Raw genomic sequence first — 25842 nt, 5'->3', positions numbered from 1 at the left:
CTGTGCCTGAGAAAACAACTCAATCTTTCCAAAAGGCATCTCATCTTAAGGAAGGTTTTCTTTATACTGAATTAACATTTACCTCTTCATTCTGCTTGGCTTTATCTTCTAAGGCAAAATACAACATTGATAGAATACAAAGAGTCCTGGGTTGAGAGTTAGGCTTAGTTCTCATTATCTAGTCTTCGTTCATTGTGTGACCTTTGGCAAGTTCCTTTCCTTTTCTGAATCCTAGATTCCACATTTGTAAAATGAGGAGCATGACTTAATGCCAGAATCTTGGAGTTGAGCAAGAAGGAGTTTAACAATCCTTTAGTCTATACTTCAAGTTCTCAGTTACTTCTACAGTACTATGGTTTTCATTGTGAAAATACTCACCGAGCCAACAAAACCGTTCCCAAGATGGAAAACTAAACTCTTAAGTGTACAATTAGGGTGGCATTCCACACCAGCAAAATTCTGCTTTTACAACCAATAACTATTGGCTTATGTCTACTTTGGTTAGAGCCCTATTTGCTTTCTCGGTACTCAGGGTAGTGATGAGAGAGTGGGTCAGTTGGGAACACTTACTTGTCTTACTGGAACTGGCAACACCTTCTGAAAGTTCTGACAGAAGGATTGGAGTTGGGCACTGGTTTTGTCTAATGTGTCTTCTATCAGCTTCCTGAAGTCAAAATCAGAAACATGGCTATGGGGCAGCTAGGGAAAAAGAGATTGAAGTCAGAGACTAACCAGCAAAAGATGGATTAGAAGAGAGAAAGGAATGAAAATGGCCTTGCACATGCAATATACCCCAAATTATTGATTATTCATTTTCTATGTTATAAGCAGGTAATAAGACCTCTCATCATGACAAGGAGGGAGCCTTGAGTTCTTGAAGAATATACTTTTGAGCATGAACTCCTCAAGCAGGTCCTACCAGCCGAATTACATGTCAACTGAGGGCCAATTAGCTAAGTCCACGGCAGTTGGCCACCAGAGGGCAGTTTTCTTTAGTCATAGTAACTTATTCAACCATTTACTAAAGCAGGGAAGGTTAATGGGCCATATAGGAAGAGGAGGTATGGATGCCCAATGAAATCGGCTCTTCTGAAGTAACCGTGTATCCATATGTATGAGACTAGGATGATATCTCATTAGAAGGAAATGTGGTCCACTTGTTCCAGGATTTTGCCTTCAATAATAGCATCAAAGGATGCTTGTGCTATGAAGGATTAAAGTTGGTTCCCATGATATTACTCAAAGATTAGAGATGTCTCCACCTCCACCCCCACAAAAATTCTAGCTTCCCTCAAAAATCAACGCTATATCTGTCATCAATTAATTTCCCTAATATTTACATATTCAGCTTATACACCAAATATGAATATTAGTTATACTTTGTAATAACATTAGAAATATATCAAAATTTGGATGAGTGACAGAATGCTTCCTTTTATACATGTTAAACTTGTTTCAGAGAAGCAATGTGGCATGATGGACAGAGGGCCAGAATCAGGTCAGAATAGACTTGTACAAGAATATTCATAGCTGCGCTCTTTGTGGTGGCCCAAAACTGGAAAACGAGGGGATGCCCTTCAATTAGGGAATGGCTGAACAAACTGTGGTATATGTTGGTGATGGAATACTATTGTGCTAAAAGGAATAATAAAGTGGAGAAGTTCCATGGAGACTGGAACGACCTCCAGGAAGTGATGCAGAGCGAGAGGAGCAGAACCAGGAGAACATTGTACACAGAGACTGATACACTGTGGTACAATCGAAGGTGATGGACTCCTCCACTAGGGACAATGCAATGTCCCTGAACAATCTGCAGGGATCTAAAAAACACTATCCACAAGCAGAGGATAAACTGTAGGAGTAAAAACACTGATGAAAAGCAACTGCTTGACTACAGGGGCTGAGAGGAAATGACTGAGGAGAGACTCTAAATGAACACTCTAGTGCAAATACCAACAAAATGGAAATGGGTTCAAACCAAGATCATATGTGAAACCCAGTGGAATCGTGCTCCGGCTATGGGAGAAGTGGTGGGAGGGGGGCGGGGGGAGGAAAAGATAATGATCATTGTTTCCAATGAATAATGTTTGTAAATAACCAAATAAAATAATGTTTAAAAAGTAAAAAAAAAAAAAGAATCAGGCCAGAAAACCTGGGTTAAATCCTGCTTCTGACACATTAACCTCCTGGTTATTTAACTTCTCAGTGCCTCCTACCACACACAACCTCTGCCCCACCACCTAGGCAACTCTCTAAGACTAGATGTTACAGATGAGTTACTGACCAGAATGTGTGGAGGGAGTTTCCACACTGGAAATTCCCGAAGACTGATGAAATCATAGGTCTAGATGAACAAAATCCCTTAGCTTACAAATTTCAAAAGATATTTGTGACTTTTAATATTCTTTCCCAGGAAGCTTCCTCAAACATAAAACCTCTTTTATGTCTGAAAATTACAGGGCGCTTTGGGGCAGGTTTTGTATCTGAGCAGTCATGGGAATGATTAAGATCAAGGAGTGGAGGGTGGTGGGGTGGAGTATCAGGAAGGCTGCAGCTGAGCCTCTGTAGGAAGCAAACTGTTAACAAATTAAAAGTATGTAGTTATTGTTTCCTTAAACCAGCTCCAACTGGGAAATTCCCCACCCAGGCTTGGCTTCTAAACTCTTGTCTACCATAGCCCCCTGGCACAGCTACTGTCAAAATTTGTTTGCAGTCTCCATACTGGGCAGCACAGTGGTGGACCTGAAGTCAGGAAGACTTATCTTCATGAGTTTGAATCTGACCTCCAACCAGTACCAGACCCTGAACAAATCCCTTAACCCTGGCTGCCTCAGTTTCCTCATTTGTAAAATGAGCTAGAGAAGACAAAGCAAACCACTCCAATATCTTTGCCAAATAGTGTCAGGAAGAGTCGGGTATGATTTCAAAAAATAATTGAGGGGGCAGGTGGGTAGCTCAGTGGATTGAGAGCCAGGCCTAGAGACAGGAGGTCCTAGGTTCAAATCTGACCTCAGATATTTCCCAGCTGTGTGACCCTGAGCAAGTCACTTGACCCCCATTGTCTAGCCCTTACCACTCTTCTGTCTTGGAGCCATGACTTCAAGATGGAAGGTAAGGGTTTAAAAAAAAATAATTGAATGGTACAATACTGCTCAGAACATGCTTTCTTGGATCCTTAAAACACTGTGCTTGGCTATTTTTTACTCTTCATCCCTAACCCATTTCTCTTGCTTGTCCTTGTTGACTTCCTAGCCTGTTAATCACTCACTATATTCCCCAGGATGGAAGAAGCCTCCTCCTCCACCCCTTTAGCAGTAAGGAGACAACAGGTACATATTTTCATCCTGTTCTTAGTCTCATCATTTGGGATTATTACTGGAAAGCAGAGACAGAAGAAGAAAGGTGAGGTCATGACCACCTCCTCTATCCTCCATCTCTCTGGAAGTCATTGAGGAGTATGACAAATAATTACAAAGGGGTTGATAGGTAGGCCACCCTTTTCATTTCTTACTCAGAACCCAAAGGACCAGGGAGGCTGTCCTTACCTGACCCAACTCTCTTTCTGCCCTCTGCAGCACTTGTTGGGCAAGATCCCTCTGGAGGGCCATGAGTGTGTTCAAGATCTGACCCAGCCACTGGATGGCCACCTGGTTAAACTGAGGAAGCTCAGACACCAGTAAGGAATTCAGGGCCTGGTAGGTGTGTCTGATGGCCTCCTCTTCATAGGTCATACTGCCCATTTCAGCCAGCTTTTCTTCTGTCCGCTCAAAGTCCAACAGTTTGTCCAGACGCTTCTTGATCAGATTCTGAGGCCCTAGGAGGGCTTTGGACAGGTGGTGAAGTGGGTGGTACACCAGCCTTTCCAGTCGTTGCTTCTGTGGAAGAGAAGCATCATTTGAGGGATCCTGCCACATCCTGGAGTACAACCTAGCTAGGAGTTTTGTAATTAACTATCTTAAGTTTTTAAGAACTCTCATACAGGGAAAAAAATAAAAGAGGGCATAGCACCCGTCCTCTTTTAGTATCCAACTAATATTACAGAAATGGGATTCTGTTTTTAAAGCTCCTCTTCAGCCTGGAAAGGACTATTCATAAATTATATGTGTCTAAATCCCTTGTCCTATATCCTAGGTTTTCCAGCTCTATGTGTTGACAAATAGAAACTCTATCTGATAATCATCTTTAGAATAACTACTACTAATATTATAATTGCTACTACTACTAATAATACCACATTTTCATAGTGCTTTCCCAGAGTGCTTTATTCATGATGACTCTGAGGTAGTTAACACAAATATTAGATAATTCCTTATAATCTCCTGAGTCTATGAACTTCTCTACCTTGCCTCTGATGCCTGGATACCACCTCCCTTTTAGGTGTTTTCTCCTCCTTTTAGAATGTAAATTCCCTGAATACAGGAACTATCTTTCATACATATATATGAAAGATACAACTTTCATATATATATATAAAAATATATATATATGAAAGATATATATACATATATATATATATGAAAGATATATATATATATATCACCAGGGGGCAAATAGTGCTTTGTTTCAAGTCCAAAAGAAAAGGACCAAGATCAAGGAAGACAAGGAAGGGCTATACTCCTTCCTCTCCTCCCATACTTTGTCTATTTTTTTTCCGTTATTCTTTTTTTTTAATTTAAACATTATTTTATTTGGTCATTTCCAAACATTATTCACTGGAAACAAAGATCATTTTCTTTTCCTCCCCTCCCCCCCTCCCACCACCTTTCCCTCTCCCATAGCTGACGCAGGATTCCACTGGTTATCGCATGTGTTCTTGACTCAAACCCATTTCCCTGTTGTTGGTATTTGCATTAGAGTGTTCATTTAGAGTCTCTCCTCAGTCATATTCCCTCAACCCCTGTAGTCAAGCAGTTGCTTTTCATCGGTGTTTTTACTCCCACAGTTTATCCTCTGCTTGTGGATAGTATTTTTTAGATCCCTGCAGATTGTTCAGGGACATTGCATTGACACTAATGGAGAAGTCCATCACCTTCGATTGTACCACAGTGTATCAGTCTCTGTGTACAATGTTTTCCTGGTTCTGCTCCTTTCGCTCTGCATCACTTCCTGGAGGTTGTTCCAGTCTCCATGGAATTCCTCTACTTTATTATTCCTTTTAGCACAATAGTATTCCATCACCAACATATACCACAGTTTGTTCAGCCATTTCCCAATTGATGGGCACCCCCTCGTTTTCCAATTTTTGGCCACCACAAAGAGCGCAGCTATGAATATTCTTGTACAAGTCTTTTTCCTTATTATCTCTTTGGGGTACAAACCCAGCAGTGCTATGGCTGGATCAAAGGGCAGTCAGTCCCTTATCACCCTTTGGGCATAGTTCCAAATTGCTCTCCAGAATGGCTGGATCAATTCACAACTCCACCAGCAATGAATTAATGTCCCCACTTTGCCACATCCCCTCCAGCATTCATTACTTTCCATAGCTGTCATGTTAGCCAATCTGCTAGGTGTGAGGTGATACCTCAGAGTTGTTTTGATTTGCATCTCTGTGATTATAAGAGATGTAGAGCACTTTTTCATGTGCTTATTAATAGTTTTGATTTCTTTGGCTGAGAACTGCCTGTTCGTGTCCTTTGCCCATTTGTCAATTGCAGAATGACTTGATTTTTTGTACAATTGATTTAGTTCTTTGTAAATGTGAGTAATTAAACCTTTGTCAGAGGTTTTTATGAAGATTGTTTCCCAATTTGTTGCTACCCTTCTGATTTTGGTTACATTGGTTTTGTTTGTACAAAAACTTTTTAATTTGATGTATTCCAGATTATTTATTTTGCAACTTTGTCTATTTTTTTATGTCTTTTTTTAAATTTTATAGTATTTTATTTGATAATTTCCATGCATTATTCATTAAAGACAAAGATCATTTTCTTTTCCTCCCTCCCACCCCCCGTAGCTGACGTGTGATTCCACTGGGTATCACATGTGTTCTTGATTCGAACCCATTGTCATGTTGTTAGTATTTGCATTAGAGTGTTCGTTTAGAGTCTCTCCTCTGTCATGTCCCCTCAGCCATTGTAGTCAGGCAGTTGCTTTTCCTCGGTGTTTCTACTCCCTCAGTTTGTCCTCTGCTTATGGATAGTGTTTTTTCTCCTAGATCCCTGCAGATTGTTCAGGGACATTACACTGCCACTAATGGAGAAGTCCATTACGTTCGATTATACCACAGTGTGTTTGTCTCTGTGTACAATGTTCTCCTGGTTCTGCTCCTCTCGCTCTGCATTACTTCCTGGAGGTTGTTCCAGTCTCCATGGAATTCCTCTACTTTATTATTCCTTTTAGCACAATAGTATTCCATCACCAACATATACCACAATTTGTTCAGCCATTTCCCAATTGATGGTCATCCCCTCGTTTTCCAATTTTTGGCCACCACAAAGAGTGCAGCTATGAATATTCTTATACAAGTCTTTTTCCTTATTATCTCTTTGGGGTACAAACCCAGCAGTGCTATGGCTGGATCAAAGGGCAGACAGTCTTTTATCACCCTTTGGGCATAGTTCCAAATTGCCCTCCAGAATGGCTGGATCAATTCACAACTCCACCAGCAATGAATTAATGTCCCCACTTTGCCACATCCCCTCCAGCATTCATTACTTTCCATAGCTGTCATGTTAGCCAATCTGCTAGGTGTGAGGTGATACCTCAGAGTTGTTTTGATTTGCATCTCTCTGATTATAAGAGATGTAGAGCACTTTTTCATGTGCTTATTAATAGTTTTGATTTCTTTGGCTGAGAACTGCCTGTTCGTGTCCTTTGCCCATTTGTCAATTGCAGAATGACTTGATTTTTTGTACAATTGATTTAGTTCTTTGTAAATGTGAGTAATTAAACCTTTGTCAGAGGTTTTTATGAAGATTGTTTCCCAATTTGTTGCTACCCTTCTGATTTTGGTTACATTGGTTTTGTTTGTACAAAAACTTTTTAATTTGATGTATTCCAGATTATTTATTTTGCAACTTTATCTATTTTTAAAAAATCTTTACCTTCCATCTTAGAATCAATACTGCATATTGGTTCCAAGTCGGAAGAGTTGTAAGGGCTTGGCAATGGGGGTTAAGTGACTTGCCTAGGATCACCCTGCTAGGAAGTGCCTGAGGCCTGATTTGAACCCAGGATCTCCCATCTCCAAGCCTGGTTCTTAATCCACTGTCACCTACCTGCCCCTCATCTTTTGTCTTTAATGCCTCAGAAATCTCTCTGCCCTGCAAGCTCACTCTAAGCCTGAACTTCACACTGTAAGTACTCCTGTTCCATGGACTCCACCATCTCCCTGAAAAAGAAGCAAGGGAACTTACAAATTCCAAGAAGACCAGTAGGTGCAGGTCTCTTGTGAAGCAGCAGTACTGTTGCACAGCTCCACCTTCCATCTCCAGGTCACATTCATATGGTTTGATCCTGAGGAAAGTCTGGTCCAGAGTAAGGGACAGACAGAAGCATCAAGGTAATGAGAATCCACAGACACAAGCTAGGAAAGGACCATGGGCATCCTCCCCTAACAAATCCAAATGTCATCTGGAATATGTCAGCACTGGGGACAAAGGTTAAAGAGGAAAACAATAGAAAATGGAGAGGGAGAAAGATAGACATGTGATTCTGGTCAGGGCTCCAACAGAATTCCTCAAGGACAGCTATTAACCAGAGTGAATTCTCTGAGTCTGACCAGTCTGAATCTGCTCACCAACTCAGACAGGCCCAGGGGTTCTAAAATGACTTCAGAAGTTGGGTCCAGCCAAAGGGAACTCAAATGCAGAAGATGCTTATATTAACATACTTATATAGTTTATATATTTCAAATAAATTATAAACAGTGTAGAGTTTATGGTTTTCCCCATGATTTTTTAATGCATTTGTAGTTAATTTTTTTTGTTGTTGGTGGTGGTGGTGGTAGTTTCTAAGTATATAGCAAAAAACTTTTTTTAAATAAAATTAAAAATAAAAGATGTAGGTACTCAAAAAAAAAAAAGAAGTTGAGCCCGGGACCCCATGGTATTTGTTTAAGGGGTACTAGTTTGCTCAAACATTTGGTGACTGATGATCATTTTTTTTTTCTGATGGTCATTCTTAAGAGTGGTATTTTACATTGCTGAGGCTATGATTTGGTAAGGAACTCCAAGTTCAACTAGTTCAACATGCACTTGAACAGGGTGGCTAGGTGGCATAGTGGATAGAGTTCCAGGTCTGGAGTCAGAAAGACTCATCTTCTTGAGTTCAAATCTAGTCTCAGATAATTACTCTCCAGGTGACCCTGGGCAAGTCACTTAACCCTATTTACCTCAGTTTCCTCATCTATAAAATGAGCTGGAGAAGGAGGTGACAAACCACTTTAGTATCTTTGCCAAGAAAACTCCAAATAGGGTCAGGAAGAGCTAGACATGACCAAAATGGTTGAACAACAACAAAAGTACCTGAACAGAACATATCAGTGTGAGAGTCCAGAAAAGGACTTCTGAGTCCAACTAGTTCAACCTATACCAGAAGCAGGGCCAAGTGACTTGAACTCTAGAAGCTAAATAGTTCCTCTCTTAACATCTCATTTGTCTTTAGTTTCAATTCCTATTTTTTGTAAACTCTTAGCTTCAGTCTTAGAATCAGTACTGTGTATTGGTTCCAAGGCAGAAGAGTCATAAGGGCTAGGCAATGGGGGTCGAGTGATCAAACAGTGAGGAAGTGTCTGAATCCAGATTTGAACCCCAAACCTCCCATCTCTGGGCCTGGCTCTCAAGCCACTGAGCTATCCAGCTGCCCCCTAAGGATTTTTTTTTTTTATTCTGCCCCAATTAAGTCAAAAGATCTTTCTTCTCAGCAGAGAAAATGAGAATTAAGTAATTTTCTTCTTTCTGTGTTCTGTGATTATTCCCCCAACCTTGATTGGGAGTCCTGCTCCAGTCTGGGTGCTCCTCTTATCCCTAACATAACTTAAGAAACAGCACCCAACTTTTTTGTTGCTCTTGATACCCACCTCAGCCTGAGAGCTCCTGACACTGAAAGCACTGTGCAGTTCCTCGTATTCACTTTCCATCATTGGCCCTACCTGTGAGCTTTCTGAATTACACTAATGCATGAGGCTGGTGGGATCTCATTGGGCATACAGAGCACTTACCTCCAAATGATCCAAGTAAGCTGCCACATTGCTCTTCAGCTCATTCACACATAAAGCCACCCAGTGGAACTTCTCTTCCAAATCATCAAACTCCCTGTCTTCAGTCTAAAATCCAATCAATGAAAATGAGATTTCAAAAATAACCTTGATGATATCTGATGGCCATATAATGCTTAGAGATTTTGCATACATTACTTCATCTGAGCTTTACAGTAATCTGGGGAGATAGGAACTATGTATGTATTAGCTTCACAGAGAGGTTGAGTAACTCACCTATGATCCATAGCTAGTCAATACCAGAGGTAGGATTAGAATCCAAGTTTTCATGACTCCAATTCTAAAACTCTATTCAAATCTGGCCTCAGACACTTCCTGGCTGTATGATCCTGGGCAGGTCACTTAATTCCAATTGTCTAACCCATCCCAATCTTCTGCCTTGAAACCAGTACTTAGTATTGTTTCTAAGACAGAAGGTAAAGGTTTAAAAAAAAAGGGAAGGAAATGAAAAGCCATTTCAGTATCCTTGCCATACCATCATGGATGGTATGGTCAACAGGGTCATAAAAAGTTGGGCAGAACTGCAACTAAATGACTGAAAAACAAATGTGCAGAATATTATGTTAGAAAGAAGTACAAAGTTTGGAAAAGCCACAGTCCTTGCCCTCATGAACTTTCAAAGACTATACAATAAGTTCATTAGAGCAGAGCTAAAGAAAGAGCAATTATTATCAGACTCCAGGGGTCAGGGAAGGCTTTATGGAGGGATGGAGATCTGAGTTGGACCTTAAAGGATATATAGAATTTCAATAGCTGGATGTAAGTAAAAATATGTAGTAATGAGAACCTATGACATAGAGAAGGGGCAGTAACTAACCCACCTTGGCTACAGTTTATTGAATGTGTAAAGTTTAACCAAGAGTATGAGAAAAAGTAAAAAAATAGAAAGGTGGTCTTATATTATGGAGGTGCTTAAATGCTTGGCTGAGTTTGATTTTACTCAGTAGGCAACAATGAAAACTTTTAAGTGGAGAAGCCAGAGAGGAAACCTATTTTACAAACCAAATTTAGTACTGTCAGTCATTTAATGAGCTCATGAAAACAGTTAAACCATTCAACCATTGGCCATAAATGTTCACAAGGAAGCATTAGGACACAGTTTCTAAAAGAAGGCACGACAGATTAACAATCTTCATTTTTACTAGGAATGAAAATACAACCTTTCCCAAATATTTTCCCCTTTGCTCAGGAATTTGCTGGAATTAGCTCAAAATGCTGGAGAATAATAGGTGTTTTCTGATACAAACCCAATGACTGTGTAGCAAGTATTCTCATAAGACCAATGCATCTATGTAGAGACAAAAGGGACTTGACATTGTCTGCAGAGATGAAATGGTACGAGTCTTGCTGATCTTAACCTAGGGCACCATTGGCGAAGTATTGGCACATGTGCCCAGCTGGCATGGGGGAGCTGCTCCATTCCCCCTCTTTCCACCCGAGGAGATTTTTATATGCCTCATCCCTCTGCCCAGCCACCCAAAGTGAGCACTTCCTCCCTCCACTCTCTGGGGTAATGTGGTGGGGCTCATAGGCAGCTTGAAGTTGTAGTTTGGACACAAGAACATGAAAACCTTCACCAATGCTGCTCTAGGGAACCTAGAATTTGAGAGCTTTGGGGGACAAGAGGGCCTCAACTTTGAGGAACAGATTCCCAGATGTTTATGTGAATAGATTTGATATGGCCTGAAAGTAAACTCAGAGACAAACTCTAAGAGAAGAGAAAGACTTCAAGTCATCAAAGTCAAGGATCCAAGTCTAAAGTCCACAGATTGAAATCAGGGTCAGTGCATCAGAGGCAGAGTCATGAGGACTGAAGTGAAGGTTCACGGTGGCAGCATGGGAGTGGGTAGTGGCAGTGATGCAGTCTCTGCCAGAGAAGCCACATTTTGAAGGCTCTGGATTATTTCTGCTGATGCTTTCCTTTTGGAAGGACCATATCCTGACAGTATCTGTCTCTTACAGCTTAGGAGGAAAAATCTAAATTTAAGAGTCTTTATTAAGGTTAATGCCCACTAAGTTACAACTAGATTACTCTTTAATTTCCAAGACTCAAGTGGATTTATGTAGAATTGTGACTTCTCCAAACTTTATACAACTTGTTCTCTAATCCTGCTATGTACCAGTAGTCAAAAGATACCCTCAATTTCCCTGTTGCAACATCCTTTTCCTTCTTTTCTCCTAGTAAAAATGTAAACTCCTAATCAGGGATAATTCAAGTTTTTATTTTGTAGACCTAGCACTTAGCACTGGGTCTTGCACATAGCAAGCAACTAACAAATGCATATTGAATTGATATTGCTAGCCACATTGTTCTATGTCCTGGAATTGAAATATTTTTCACACCTGTAGAATAACAAGAGAGATCAGAACAATTGAAATCTATATTCTCCAGTCTACAGGAGGTGCAGCTGGGCTTCTTAAGGTAAGAAGCAATGTGATATCATGAGGCTAACACTGATCTTGGAAACAGGAGACCCAGGTTCAAACTCTAGATCCACACTCATAGGTATTTGACTTTGGGTTCACGTTATCAGTCTGTGCCTCAGTTTCCTCACCTACAAAATAGAAAGAATCAATACTTGTACTACCTAATGTACAGTACATTTATGAGCAAAATGTTTTGTAAATATAGACATGCTATATAGAAAAATGAATTATGGCAATTACATGTAGGACAAATGACATACGCACAACCTCTGAATCTCCTACTTGCAGAGCTGTAATTAGGATGTTGTGGCCTGACCTTTGTTACTGGTGCCAGTATCTGAAGAGTAGTGCTTCTCAGGAGGGAATGTTTCTCCTCCGTTGGTCCAAAGAACAATATCCTCCTGCTGGCATTGACACCCATGGAAGTGTGTAGGGAAAGGTATGCGCCCAGATAAAGGCTGGGTTTTAGAACAGAGGATGAGGAAGGAGGGCAGGAGGAGGGATGTGCTGTCCCTCCATTACCAGCTGAACTATTGTCTGCACCCATCATTCCCACCCCAGCTGTCCTCTATGCTCTCCCACAAATGTTTTTGCCCCAGATAAAAAATATTCTTAGTCCTGGACATCCAGAGTCTTCCAGAAGAACCTCCCACTTGTTGGGACCAGGACAGCAAGGTACCAGGAGACACAAGTAACAAAGGACTCTCACCCTGGTCACAATCCCAGCTTCTTGCTTGAACAACTGACTTAGGCGCAGGGTCTTCTTGGAGATAGAGTGAGTATTAATCCGGGCCAACCTCTCCCTGACTGTCAGATGCTCCAGCTTGTTGTATTTTGTGGCTGTGGGGGAGTAAGGAGCAGAGCAGGGGGTGAGGAATACGTGGGAGAACAAGCCTTTCCCTAAGAACTTTGGTCTAGGGCCAGTGTGGGGTCACTGCTATGGAACAGAACATAATAGTAAGGGAAACAAGGAAGGTGAAGCCCAGGGGCCATAAAGATAAGAAAAGCAAAGACGCGAGGTTCCTTCCCATAAGAGAGTGATGGGGCTTCCGATTGAGAACTAGACTGTTCTTGGGCAGTTGTGGGGTGAGAAGCCCTGGGGGTTTGAGTCCCTACTCCAATTGGCATATGGCCTTGGCCATCCAACTCCTCGGAGTCTGTTTCTTCATCTGTGAAATCAGAATAATAATATCTTTCTATATCCCTCATAGGGTGGTGATGAGGAAAGTGCTTGGTAAGCCTTAAAGCACCGTCATTATTGTTATTGTTGTTAATATCGGCCTTCTCTGTGCTTGGGAAACTTTCTGTCTTTGCTCAGTCACGTCACCTTTAAATTCAGGCTTTTATGGAGTAGATCAACATGCATTTTTCCTCTGCCAGAACCCAAATAATCTGGAAGTTTGAGGGCCTTGACCAACTTGCCAATATTCTTACCAATTTCCTTCTGCCTCTTATACTCGTTGATGTTGGAATTAACTTCTTGCATGGCTCTGGTGGCCCTCTGCAAGGCCTCATAGGCCTCGTCATCAGGAGGCGTGTTCTCTAGGATCTTCTGCAGGAGGAGTGGGTATCTGGTCACCCGCTGCACAGGCATCACCAGCAAGAAACTGAGGCCTGAAGCGCAAGCCTGTGGCCTAAAGGAACAAGGGACAAATTAGTTAGGTAGACGTGTACTGGAAAGAGAATTGGGACTAGGGACTGGAGACCTGTGTTTTAGCCCCAACTCACTAAGTAATTCTGGGCAAGGCATTTCTTCTGGACCTCATTCTTTTTACTTGTAAAATGAGGAGCGTTAACTATATAAGGAGTTTTATGACTTTAAACTCTTACCTTCAGTCTTAGAATCAATATTACATAGAAGAAGGGTAAGGGTTGAGCTAGACAAGGGGGTTAAGTGACTTGCCCAGGATCACACAGCTAGCAAGTATCTGAGGTGAGATTTAAACCCAGGACTTTTCATCTCTGTATCTGACTCTCAATCTTCTGAGTCATCTAACTGCCCCCCATAAAGAGTTCTTAAAAGTTTTTTTGGGTCATGACCCCTTTGATAGACTGGTAAAAGCTAACAATGTTTGTTTGCTTTTTTAGAAAAACTCTTTACCTTCTGTCTTAGAATCAATACTATGTGTTGATTCTAAGGCAGAAGAGTGGTAAGGACTAGTCAAGGGGGGTTAAGTGACTTGCCCAAGGTCACACAGCTAGGAAGTGTCTGAGGCTAGATTTGAACCCAGAACCTCCCATCTCTGGACCTGGCTCTCAAGCCACTGAGCCACCAAGCTTCCCCCTAACAATGTTTTTAAATTCATCTGGCCTCAGATACTTCCCAGGTGTGTGATCCTGGGCAAGTCACTTGACCCCCATTGCCTAGCCCTTACCACTCTTCTGCCTTGGAGCCAATACACAGTAGTGATTCCAAGTTGGAAGGTAAGAGTTTAAAAAATAAATTGAAAAAAAATAAATGCATTAGATAAAACATATAAGATTACAAAGGAAACCACTGGTATTGAAATATACCTATCAAAATATTTAAAAAACAGGTTCACAGATCCCAGGTTAAGGACCCATGGACTAAATGATTGCTAAGGCCATTTTTAGCCCTAACATTCAGTGGGGAGGTGATAAGAGGAAAACTGGTGGATCAGAATTTGCCAAACCCCAATCCTGGGTTCCTCTACTACCTAGCCAAAAGTGTTTGTGTTGTGCATGGTAAATGGGCTCTTGAATTTAAATTAAATTTTTAAAAAATGCAGCTAAGTGGCTCAATGGAGAGAGAGCCAGACCTAGACGCAGGAGGTCCTGGGTTCAAATATGACCCCAGATACTTCTGAGCTGTGTGACTAGGATGAGTCACTTAATCCCAACTGCCTAGTCCTTACCACTCTTCTGCCTTGGAACCAATACTACCAATACTTAGTGTTGATGGAAGGTGAGGGTTATAAACCTTTTTAAAAATGTATACACACATACCCTTTAAAATTTTCCTCCATCTCATTATTAAATCAACAGACAACAAAACAATAAATCAAGCCCAACTTGTAATGTTTGCCTATTTCCAATGTGAAAATGTTTACATTTTAAAAATGAGCTCTGGAGAGCGGGTTCATGCTGGCTGCAGCATACACCTGGGTACTCCGCCATCTGCCTTCCATACTCCTACCATATGCTGTGTGAGGCCATCGAAGAACATCATACAATGAAAGGCCTGGGCCCTCAGCGCTACACGGCAATATGTTTATCCTTCCTTTTTTGATTCTTCCTCCTATTTCCCATAGCGGCTGTTCTGAAATGTCTCTTCTTCCTCAAGTCTCCCAGCGCTCCTGCCTCCTCTCTGTTAGCAGACAACTTCACCTCCTACTTCACTGAGAAAACAGAGGCCATCTGTTCAGTGTGCTTCCTGCCCTGCACCTCAAAACCGCTCTGAGTCACCATCTTTCCCTCCTTTGAGTTAGTCAGGGATAAACAGGTGGTCCTTCTCCTTGCCAAGCTCAGTTCCTCTTCCTCTGTCCTCCCATTCACAGCCACATTCCTACAATGCCTACAGTCATTTCCTCTCCTCCTCCTCCGGAGTGCGATCTAGCTTCCCACTTTAACACTCTTGTCTTATGATCAAAGAATGATGCTCTTCGTGGTTACCAGGAATCTCACCAAAGTTACCGATACTCTGCTAACTGCTAACTCCAATGGCCTTTTCTCGTTCCCTCTTCTTCTGGACCACTCTGTCCTCCTGGATACTTTCTCCTTCAATTTTTATGATCCTTCTCTCTTCTTCTACTGTCTTACCAACCCTTTAAAGCTTCCTTTGGGAGGCCAACATCCATGTTTTTAACTCCCAATCACGAGTCTCCCTTTTCCCTCTCAGCCGCTACCATGATTTTTAAGGACCGTCTCAGTACAAATGACTCCAAAATCTACTTATCTAGCCTTAGAGTCCCAAGGCTATGGGAATGTGAATCATAAACTTGGATTTACCTAACGTTTCCTAATATGGGAATGTGAATCATAAACTTGGATTTATCTAACGCTTCCTAATATGGGAATGTGAATCATAAACTTGGATTTATCTAACGTTTCCTAATCAAGAGAACCACCAAGAAAGTTGATTAAATTATCCATATATACTGGGGAAGGGTGGAGGGGAGGTCATGAAATATTGAAGCATATGGCCTAACAGAGAGAATGTTTGATTTCTGGATCTGAAATTGAGGATTCGAATATTTCTCAAGGTTCTTTTTTTTTTTAAACCCTTACCTTCCATCTTGAAGTCAATAGTGTGTATTGGCTCCAAGGCAGAAGAGTGGTAAGGGCTAAGCAATGGGGGTTAAGTGACTTGCCCAGGAAGTGTCTGAGGCCAGATTTGAACCTAGGACCTCCCATCTCTAGGCCTGACTCTCAATCCACTGAGCTACCCAGCTGCCCCCTCAATGTTCTTTTAACAGAAAGGCTAAGGGAAGCTATGTAACACAGTGGATAGAGTTTAAATAGTTTAGATATAGTTTAAATCTGAACTCAGTTACTTACTAGTTGTGTGATCCTAGGTTGTCATTTAGTCTATGTCTGCTTTAGTTTCCTCAATAGGAAAATGAGGATAATAATGACACTCCCAGTGTTGTTGTAAGGATCAAATCAGATAATATTTATAAAGTACTTGGAGTGGTACCTGGCATATACTGGGCACTTAGTCTCTTTCCTTCCCTTCTCATGTTCCTTTTTCCCAATGCCTAACAAACAGTGCCCTGCACAAACTAGGGACTAAGTATTTGATGAACTAAGTCAAATAGTTGGAAAATTGATAGCCTCCAAAAACTCTATGACATAAATGACTTCCTTCCCCCAAGGAGGAACCTCAAATTCTCTCCAGTGGAGGAATATGGCTTCTAGGCATCACTGAAACAGCTCAGGGATAGCAGGAGGCAGTGGGATCTAGTAGAAAAAGAGGCCATTGGGAGTTGGGAGATATGGGTTCTGTTTCTGCTACTAATTTACTATGTGACACTAGCCAAGTCACCTCCTCTCCATGAGCCTCCATTTCTGCATTCATATAATGATGGACCAGACAATCTTTCGGATTATATAACAATATATAGACTATATAATGGATGGATTTGATCATCTTTAAGGCTCCATCCAACCCCAAAAGTTCTATAAATCTAGGATTTATAGATATTGAACTGAAAAGTTCAAACTTAATTTCATGTATCTTTACCCCTGCAGCTTCTGAGTTGACTCTGAGCATTTGGTGGCATTAAAACTTAAAATTCATTTGCTCGTTGGCTGCAAGAGTGGGGAAGGAGGAGGAGAGGGAAAGAACATGAATCATGGAACCATGGGAAAAGATCCTAAATAATTAATTAATTAAATACATTTCAAAAAAGAAAAAAAACTTAAAATTCATGATTCATGTGTTCTATAAGGAAGATTCAATAACCAAGGGAAAAGGATTAGGAGAATCCTTAGCTTAGACTCAAACTTCACCACCATGGATTGCTGCATAGCCTCCCACATAGGAACAGAAAACAGAGATTGGTCAGAAAATGCTGACTAAAGGTTTGCTTTTCAGCTTGGCAAAACAGGGCCTGGTCTTTTCAGTAAACAATCCTTCAATATTACAAAAGGGTGAGGCAGTTCTGAAAATAGCACAAATGACTCTGTCTACTAGATAACTGAGACAGAACCTCCTTAGTCTGATGGAATGCTTTCCATTGGCATTTCTTCTTAAAGACAAAGCCTTTTTATTTTTTTTTTCTGGAGAGAGATAAAGAGGTGGGCAGAATGGGAAAGAGGGAGAGAAGAGAGAGGAAAGAGAAAAGGAAGTAGAAGAGAGGGGAGGGTGAGAGGGAATGGAGAAGAGAGAATAAGGGACAGGGAAGGGAAAGGGAAAGGAGGACAGGAGAGAGAGAGAGAGAGAGAGAGAGAGAGAGAGAGAGAGAGAGAGAGAGAGAGAGAGAGAGAGAGAGAGAGAGATTAGCCTACAGCTAGAGCATAGTGAGAATCAGCAGGACTAGTGGATTTGGACTTTTACTCCTAGGGATCCTTTTCATAAATCATTTTATACTCCTTTCCAGGGCTGTTGAGGGGAACAGAATGTGATTTCTACACTGAAGCACTGTATAAATGTGAGTGACTGTTAACATTCTTGATTTGTAGAAAGCTACAGAACAGATGGGACAGTGAAATCTAAAGTGGATAATAGTTAAATGACAACAGCAGCTGATCTTCAATTAAAAGCAAAAATCAAATGTGGTTTTGGCTTACTGTGCCAAAGGAAAGTAGAGTCAACTAGCAATCTGGAAACTTTCTGGGCATGATCATCCATGTTAGGAAGACAGGCTCAAACTATTTTGTGGAGATTGTTGTCATCGTCACCACTCACAATGGGTTGGCCAGAGAATAATACTTTATTCCCTTTTTGGTCTTAATTATCATCTGCCCCAGAATGAATGCAGATTCTCTATAGAATGCCTTAAGAAGATAAAGAAGATAAAGGGGATAGAAGGTCAGCTTTGGAGACAGAAAGAGAGGTTCAAGCCCTGTCTGTGTACATACTAGCTGTGTGACCATAAACAAATTATTTAAAATTTTCATGTTCCACTGAGCTCTAAGACCCTAAGTTAAATATAAGCTGATAATCCCAAATGGTAGGGAAAATTTGTTTACTGGTAGTTTCCAGTATACAATCACAACAATGACATCACAGGTTCAAAAAAACCACACATGCATACAATATAATATAATATAATATATATAAATGCACATATAATATAAATAAAATATATTGGTCAGTTCTGCTATAATACTTGTTTGGAAAAAAATTAATTTTTTCCAAAGCAATTGGTATATTGGGGAATGATTTGAGTATAAATCCCAAATAAAACCCAAATCTTGTGTTTGAGGATAACACAAATTTTGCAGTTTTATTCTTGAGAGACAGCAAGAGAACACAATTGTCTCATTTCACAATAATTCAATAGCTGCAATCCTTCCAAGGCCCACTTCACAAGCAAACTGAATCTTTTTCAAAAAGTAAATTGCCATATTTATTATATATCTTCTAATGCCATAGGAGCTATGGCTGGAAGAATGCCAGTCCAGAGTTGAGGCCTGCCCAGCTTTCAGAAGTCTTTGCCAGCCCAAGTAGGAACTGGAGCACAAGATGAGCAGATAAGCCTGAGATCACATATGCCAATATTTATTGTATTATTTATGTATTTTAAACCATTTAACATGTATAAAAGTATGCTACTGTTTTGATTAGATTCACATCTTTTTTTTTTAATTGCATCACTGATGAAGTTTTTAAGTGTTGTGCTCTTAACATGATTTTACCCATAAGTCTTGTGGTTTTTATTGTGAGATCTTGCATAGCATGATGATTTTTAGGAATTCATATGTTGTGTAATAGCAGATGTGACTGTAATTTTAAACTTTTCACAGCTCTATCCATATATGCTTCTGACCAAGTAGTAATCACGAATTCCCCAAAGATTGTAGCAATGGATTGCATTATAGAATCTCAGAGCAAGAAAGGGGTTTAGAGGTCATTTCTTCCTTTCCCTCCCTACCAACTCAGGCATCTCTTTTACAAAATCTCCAATAGGAAGTCAACCAACCTCTGTTTGAACATTTGCAGAAACATAGCAACTCCTTCCATTGCCAAGACAACTCAGACCATTTTTAGAGCCCAAACTAATTTCCATTAACTTCTACCAGGTTACTTCCTCTGGGATCAAATAGAACAAGTATAATTCCTTTTTTCTATGACAGCCTTTTAATATTTGACCCTATTGCCCATAAGTTTTCTCTTCTCCACATTAAAAATCTCTAATTCTTTAATGCTCCAATTTGTCAATTTCCCTTTCAAAATGTGATACCTAGAACTGGACATTGTCCTTGATTTATAATATGACCATGTTGGAAGACATTTGAACAACCAGTTCTCTTGAGGGGGGTCTTAATAGATGATATAAAATTTAAAAATCTGCTTCTAGCTTCTTCCTACTTCAGTTAAGTTACCCAGTCCTCCCTGGTACTTCAACTTACACCAGTGCAGTGATGACATCATGAATCACCTTCTGTAGCTTGGGTACCTTCCTATATGTCTCCACCAGGGCCAAAGCCTGATTGTAGCAAGCACAGTAGACCTTATAGGTGTTCTCCATCTCCTCTTGGAATTCAAGGAATAAATTACCTGGTGGTAAATGTCCAAAAACATGATTAATGTTTTTCTACATAGCAGACTTCTTTGAACAGCTCATCACATACAAATAACAATAATTCTCTTTGTCACATAAGAAACCCACTTACAAGTACAAGTATCCTTTCCACATTGCAACTTTACCCATCAATGTTTTGACATATCACAGGTTGGCATTAGAAATTAAATGGGAATTTTTGAGAATTTTTTCAAGAGCTGTAGAGGATATACAAAGGCCAGCAAACAACACAGAAAGTTTAGGAACTATATAGTCTATGACCAAATTAACCCAGTTTTATAACAAGGTACTGTAAAATCGCATAAAAGAAAAAGAAAAAAACCATACTTCTTCTCTGATACCACAAGGGAGAGGCAAAAATTTTACACTGATTTTCTAGATCACAGAGGTATTGTGCCCCTAATCCCCATGATGTAGAACAGATATCTGCACTCCCAAGGAGTGTGGGTAAAAGGCTACATCTCCTCCCATGGAGATCTATAAGGACCTACTTTACAAACCAAATTCAGGGCTTTCCATAACCTAATGGTAGTGTTAGCCTATAAGTAGAACCAGCCAGCTTCTATTTTAGCAGTATCTATTGTACCTAGAAGCACAAGGCATCTAGTACCATAAATTGCTAGTGAATTCTGCCTAAATGGTAGGTCTTCCCCAGGATCACCCATATTCTAGAATGTGGCATCTATTCCATCCCACGTTAGTTCATGAGCAAGTTAATCCCATGGTTGTAATCTATCTTCTTTGTAGTTCCAATCCAACAGGCAGTCTAATATAATAGAAAAGGTATTGAACATGAACTTAAAAGACCTAGTTGGAGTTGGAGTTCTCAAACCACCAGAAGGAAATTAGGATAGTTAGTTGAATTCTGCCATGTCAGGTAGCATGGTAGAAAGAACCAATTTATAGTCAGAATACCTGACCTTAATTCTGGTTCAGTCACATTCTAAATATTCTAAATTTGTTGTTCAGTTGTTTCAGTCATATCTGACTTTTTGTAGCTGCATTTGGGTTTATCTTGACAATACTAGATGTCAAAAACTCTGGAGTGGCTTGTCATTTCTGACTCTGGTTCATTTTGTAGATAAGGAAACTGAGGCAAACTTGCCTAGGGTTTGCATAGCTACTAAGTGTCCAAGGCGATTTGAACTCAGGTCTTCTTGATTCCACCTCTATCCACTTCACCACCTAGCTGCCATATCTTAAACAAATAAGTATCACACCTCTGCACATCAGTTTTCTCACTTGCAAAATGGGAATAATAATACTTGCACCGTTCCTCACAAGGTTATTGAAAGAGTTATTATCAAATATGATAATAAACTGAAAGCATTGTGTAAACCAAGAAATTATATGTAAATGTAAGCCACTGTTCTAGTTCAGACACTCATCATCCTTTGTCTGGACTATCATAAGAGTCTCCTAATTCATCTTGCTGGCTGAAGTCTCATCTCTCTACAACTCATCCTCCAGGCCAAAGTGGTATTTCCAAAAACATAAGTCTACCCACAGCAATTCTCTGCTCAATAAACTCTTATAACTTCCTGCTATCTTTAGAATCAAATACAATCTCCTCTGTCATTTAAAGTTCTTCACAACCTGTTCTTCTAATGCCATTATAAATTACTTCCTTTCATGCACTCTTGTTCAGACAAACTACACTCCTTGATCCTTGAGAGGATGAGATGGTCTTTTCCTTTATGTTAACTCCTTCTACTGATGCCCTTGATCTCATCCTTTTACATCCCTTCCAAGTATTTGCCCCTTCAATGGTTCCCTTATTCCCTCTCTTTACCCATTCAGTGCTCATTCCCAACTGCATAAAAACATGTCCAGCTCTCCTGATCTTTAGAATACCTTCATTGGACAGAGCTATCCTTTCAAACTACTCTTCTCCCTTAAAAAGCCAAATTACTAGAAAAAAGTGTACATATCCTCTAATTTCTCCTCTCCTACTCACTTTTCAACCTCTTCTAATCTGGCTTCTGTCACTACTGAAAGTTTTTTCAAGGTCATTAATAATTTATTTCTCATTAAATGCAATGACCTTTTTTTAGCCCTCATCCTTTTTAGCTTCTCCCAGAGATAGAGAATCTCAGAGTTTTAAGCAACCTCAGGGGCCCTCTAATCCAACCTATACCTGACCAAGAATGCTCTTTACAACATCCAGCATTCTCTTGAAGACATCAGCAGACAGCTCATTCTCTTTTTTGGGTAGCTGTAGTTCTTTTTTAAAAATTTTATTTATTTAAAAATTTTTTTCTATGGTTACATGATTCATTTTCTCTCCCTCCCTTTTCCCCTCTCCACTCCCAGAGCTGACAAGCAATTCCACTGGGTTATACATGTGTTATCACTTGATACCTATTTCCATATTATTCATTTTTATAATAAAGTAATCTTTTAAAAACCAAAACCCCAAATCCTATAACCATGCAAATAAGTGATAAATCATAATGTTTTCTTTCTGTGTTTCTACTCCCACAGTTCTTTCTCTGGATGTGGAAGGCATTCTTTCTCATAAATCCCTCAGGATTGTCATGGATTATTGCACTCCTATTATATTAGTAACAAAGTCTATTATGTTTGATCATTCCACAATATTGCTGTTACTATGTACAATGTTCTCCTGGTTCTGCTCATTTCACTCCACATCAGTTCATGGAAGTCTTTCCAGTTCATATAGAAATCAAACAATTCATTATTCCTTGATAGCTGTAGTTCTTAAGAGATTTTCTCTTACATCAAACTTAAATCTGTCTTTCAAACTTCTACTCATTGCTACTTGTTCTATACCCTTTGCATCCAAGTTAAATTAACCTAAACCCTTTTTCATGTGACAACCTCTTAAATACTTCAAGATAGCTATCATGTTCCCAAACCTTCAAGTCTTCTCTGGACTATACATCCCTAACTCCTTCAACTGGTTCCTCATGTGGCATGATTTTGAGGCCTTTCACCATTTTGGTTTTTCAAAGTCTTTCCTAAAATGTGGCACCCAGAATTAATCATAATACTTCTGATATGTTTTGACCAGAGCAGAGTGGGAGCATCATCTCCTTCTTTGACACTATGGTTCTCTTAATGAAGCCTAAACTGTATTATAGATAAGGATAAGTAGTATTGTTGAAAAAACATTTATCAGTAAACTTCATGGCCAGTAAATTTGGACTAGGGCAGCTAGGTGGTGCAGTAGATAGAGTGCTTTCCCTAAAGTCAGGGAGGCTCATCTTCTTAAGTTCAAATGTAGCCTGAGACACTAACTAGGTGACCCTGTGCAAGTCACTTAACCCTCTTTGTCTCAGTTTCTTTCTCTGTAAAATAAACTGGAGAAAGAAATGGCAAGCTGCCCTAGTATCTTTGTCAAAGTAACCCCAAGTGGGATCACAAAGAGTTAGGCACAACTGAAAAATGATTGAACAACAACTACAAAAACTAAGACTTGGGCTATTTAACATTTTTATTTTTTTGGCTAATAGGCTATTCCTGACCTAGTTTGCAAGGTGAATATGCCTCAATTGCACAGCTCCATTACAAAGAAAGGAAATATCAAATGGTTAATAACTATTAAAATACCTGGAAAAAATAAGAGTAATCATTTCTTTCTTTCTCAGTAAGCAATTTAGAGCCAAACAGGTATATTTAGTTTTGTTATAACAACTGAAAAATCACAAATAAGTCTTGAAAAGAGTCCAAAGGGATAAAAGATATATTTAAAAGTAAAGTGATGACAGGCTAATTGAACTAGACTTTTTCGGTACAATAAAGCATATTTTCCAATACAGTGAAGTGTTATCAAACTGCATAGTTATTAGGCACTCACACTTACATGGCAATTCTTTATAGAAACACCAGAGGAATTCAATCCAAAATTATTCAATGATCACGCAATAGAAACTAAAGCCTTTCATTATTGCTTTAGGAGAAAGTTGAACTAAGTAGCTTGAAGAGCCTCATCATTTGACATTATTAAACAGCCCCTACTTCTGGCTTCTCTTCCCTGGGTTTTTGAAACAAAACTTAGTTATGCTTCCCTTACTCCCTATGTGACAGATCTTTTTCCATCCATCTCTCCTTTGTATGATCGGGAAAAGAAAAGGGAATAAGCATTTATGTAGCACCTCCTTTGTGTCAGGCACAATGCTAAATGGATGGTGGTGGTTGTTCAGTCATTTTCAGTCCAGTTGGGCTAACTGCAACCCATTTGGGGTTTTCTTGGCAAAAATACTGAATTATTTGCTATTTTCTTCTCTGGCTCATTTTACAGATGAGGAAACTGAAGCAAAGAGGGTTAAGTGATTTATGCAGAGTCATCCAGCTAGTAAGTATCTGAGGCCAGATCTGAACTTTGGAAAATGAATCTTCCTGACTTCAGGCCCAGCACTCTACCCACTGTGCCACTGTTAATATCCCCATTTTACAGTTGAGAGAATTGAAGTATTGAAGAAATTGAGGCAAACAGAAGGTAAATAACTTGTGCAGAGTCACACATTAAGTGTCTGAGATCACACTTTAATTCAGTTTTTCCTGACTGCAGGCGCAGTATTCTCTCATTCGAATGAGAGGCCAAAATGCCTCATCAAAGTACGGGCCCCATAAACATCCCTATATGTTGAGGCTTTTCTTCTTTTTTCTTTATTCTCTATCGGTGATCTCATCAGTTTCCATGGATTTAATCCTCATTCCTACTCAGATTATTCCTAGTTCTATTTATCTAGCCATCTTCTTTCTTCTGAGCTCTAGTCCGTTATTTCCAGTTGCTTTCTGGACATCTCTACTAGCACTCAAACTCAAAACATTCAAAATCAAATTAATTATCTTTTCCTACTTAAGCCCACTTCTCCTTCTCACATCTTATTTCTGTTTAGGGCAATTCTCTCTTTAGTCATCCATTTTTACAGTCTAGGAGTCATCATCATCTCTTCATACTCACTCAATCCCCATATCCAATCAGTTGCCAAATTTGTCAATTTTACCCCCATGGTATTAATTGAATCTATCCCTTTATCTCTCTTCATACCACAACTACCTAGTCTATGCCCTCATCTTCTCTTTCTTAGACTCCTATTTACTCAAAAAAATCTTTAATGGCTCCCATTTTTTCTAAAATAAAATACAAATTTTTCTATTTGATGTCTGATTCTCATCAGCTTTTTCAGACTACTTATATATACTTGACCTCATACATTAACCTATTTAATATTCCCAGTAGAGTCATTCTAACTTTTCTCTCCAAGTATTTGCATAAATTGTCCTCATACCTGGAATTCTCTTCCTCCTCCATTTTGCCTCTGGGAACATTGTTTCCTTTAAAAATTCAGCTTAACACAATCAAGAGAACATTATACACAGTAACTAAAATATTATGGGATGATCAAATGTGATAGACTTTGCTACTAATCGCAACACAATAATCGAGGACAATTCTGAGGGATTTATGAAAAAGAATGCTATCTACCTCTGGAGAAACAACTGTTGGAGTACAAATGCAGATGAAAACATGTTTTTATATATTTATCATATGACTGCTTGTCAACTCTGGGAGGGGGAGGGAAAAGGGGAGGGAGACAACATGAATCATGGAACTTTGGAAAACTTATGTGTGAATTTGTTATTAGAATAAAATAAAGATTAAAAAATTATAAAAATAAAAACTCAGTGTAAGTACTACCTCCATTAAGAGGTCTTATTCTGATTCCTCTAATTATTATTGCTCCACCCCAATGACTGCATTTATTTTGTATGTCTCCTGTATTTATTTATTGGTAACAGTTGGTCTATGAATATATTATTCACAGTAGAATGTGAGGGAAATGTCTTTCTCATTTTTGTATTTATATAACTAGCACCTAACACAATGCCTGGAACATAATAAGACTTCTCCCCAAAAAGCCAAAAAACTTGTTTGTTTAATTCTAATAATTAAAGCTGCCATCAACTTGCACTAGGACATAATTGATCCCTTTTCAATTGAAGTTTTCAAGGAGGAAA

At 39.6% G+C, this 25842-nt stretch overlaps 1 protein-coding gene across 2 annotated transcripts in view; it reads right to left on the bottom strand.

The window, feature by feature from the left end:
- ARHGEF37 (Rho guanine nucleotide exchange factor 37) overlaps positions 1 to 25842 on the bottom strand; it is an 80179-nt gene that overhangs the window by 15715 nt on the left and 38622 nt on the right. Inside the window, exons 4-10 of one of the 2 annotated variants that reach the window (XM_007473855.3) lie at positions 19682 to 19829; positions 13079 to 13278; positions 12354 to 12484; positions 9161 to 9265; positions 7356 to 7466; positions 3546 to 3875; positions 571 to 699 (exon numbers count right to left, since the gene is read on the bottom strand). In XM_007473855.3, the coding sequence (XP_007473917.1) occupies positions 571 to 699; positions 3546 to 3875; positions 7356 to 7466; positions 9161 to 9265; positions 12354 to 12484; positions 13079 to 13278; positions 19682 to 19829 (1154 nt within the window). The remainder of the gene's footprint in view (positions 1 to 570; positions 700 to 3545; positions 3876 to 7355; positions 7467 to 9160; positions 9266 to 12353; positions 12485 to 13078; positions 13279 to 19681; positions 19830 to 25842) is intronic. The other variant, XM_056811454.1, reaches the window with a different exon arrangement.

This window comes from Monodelphis domestica, chromosome 1, assembly GCF_027887165.1.
Source record: "Monodelphis domestica isolate mMonDom1 chromosome 1, mMonDom1.pri, whole genome shotgun sequence".
Classification (NCBI taxonomy): Eukaryota; Metazoa; Chordata; class Mammalia; order Didelphimorphia; family Didelphidae; genus Monodelphis; species Monodelphis domestica.
Note: the sequence above shows the minus strand (reverse complement) of the source record. Positions and strands in the feature narration are given on the sequence as shown.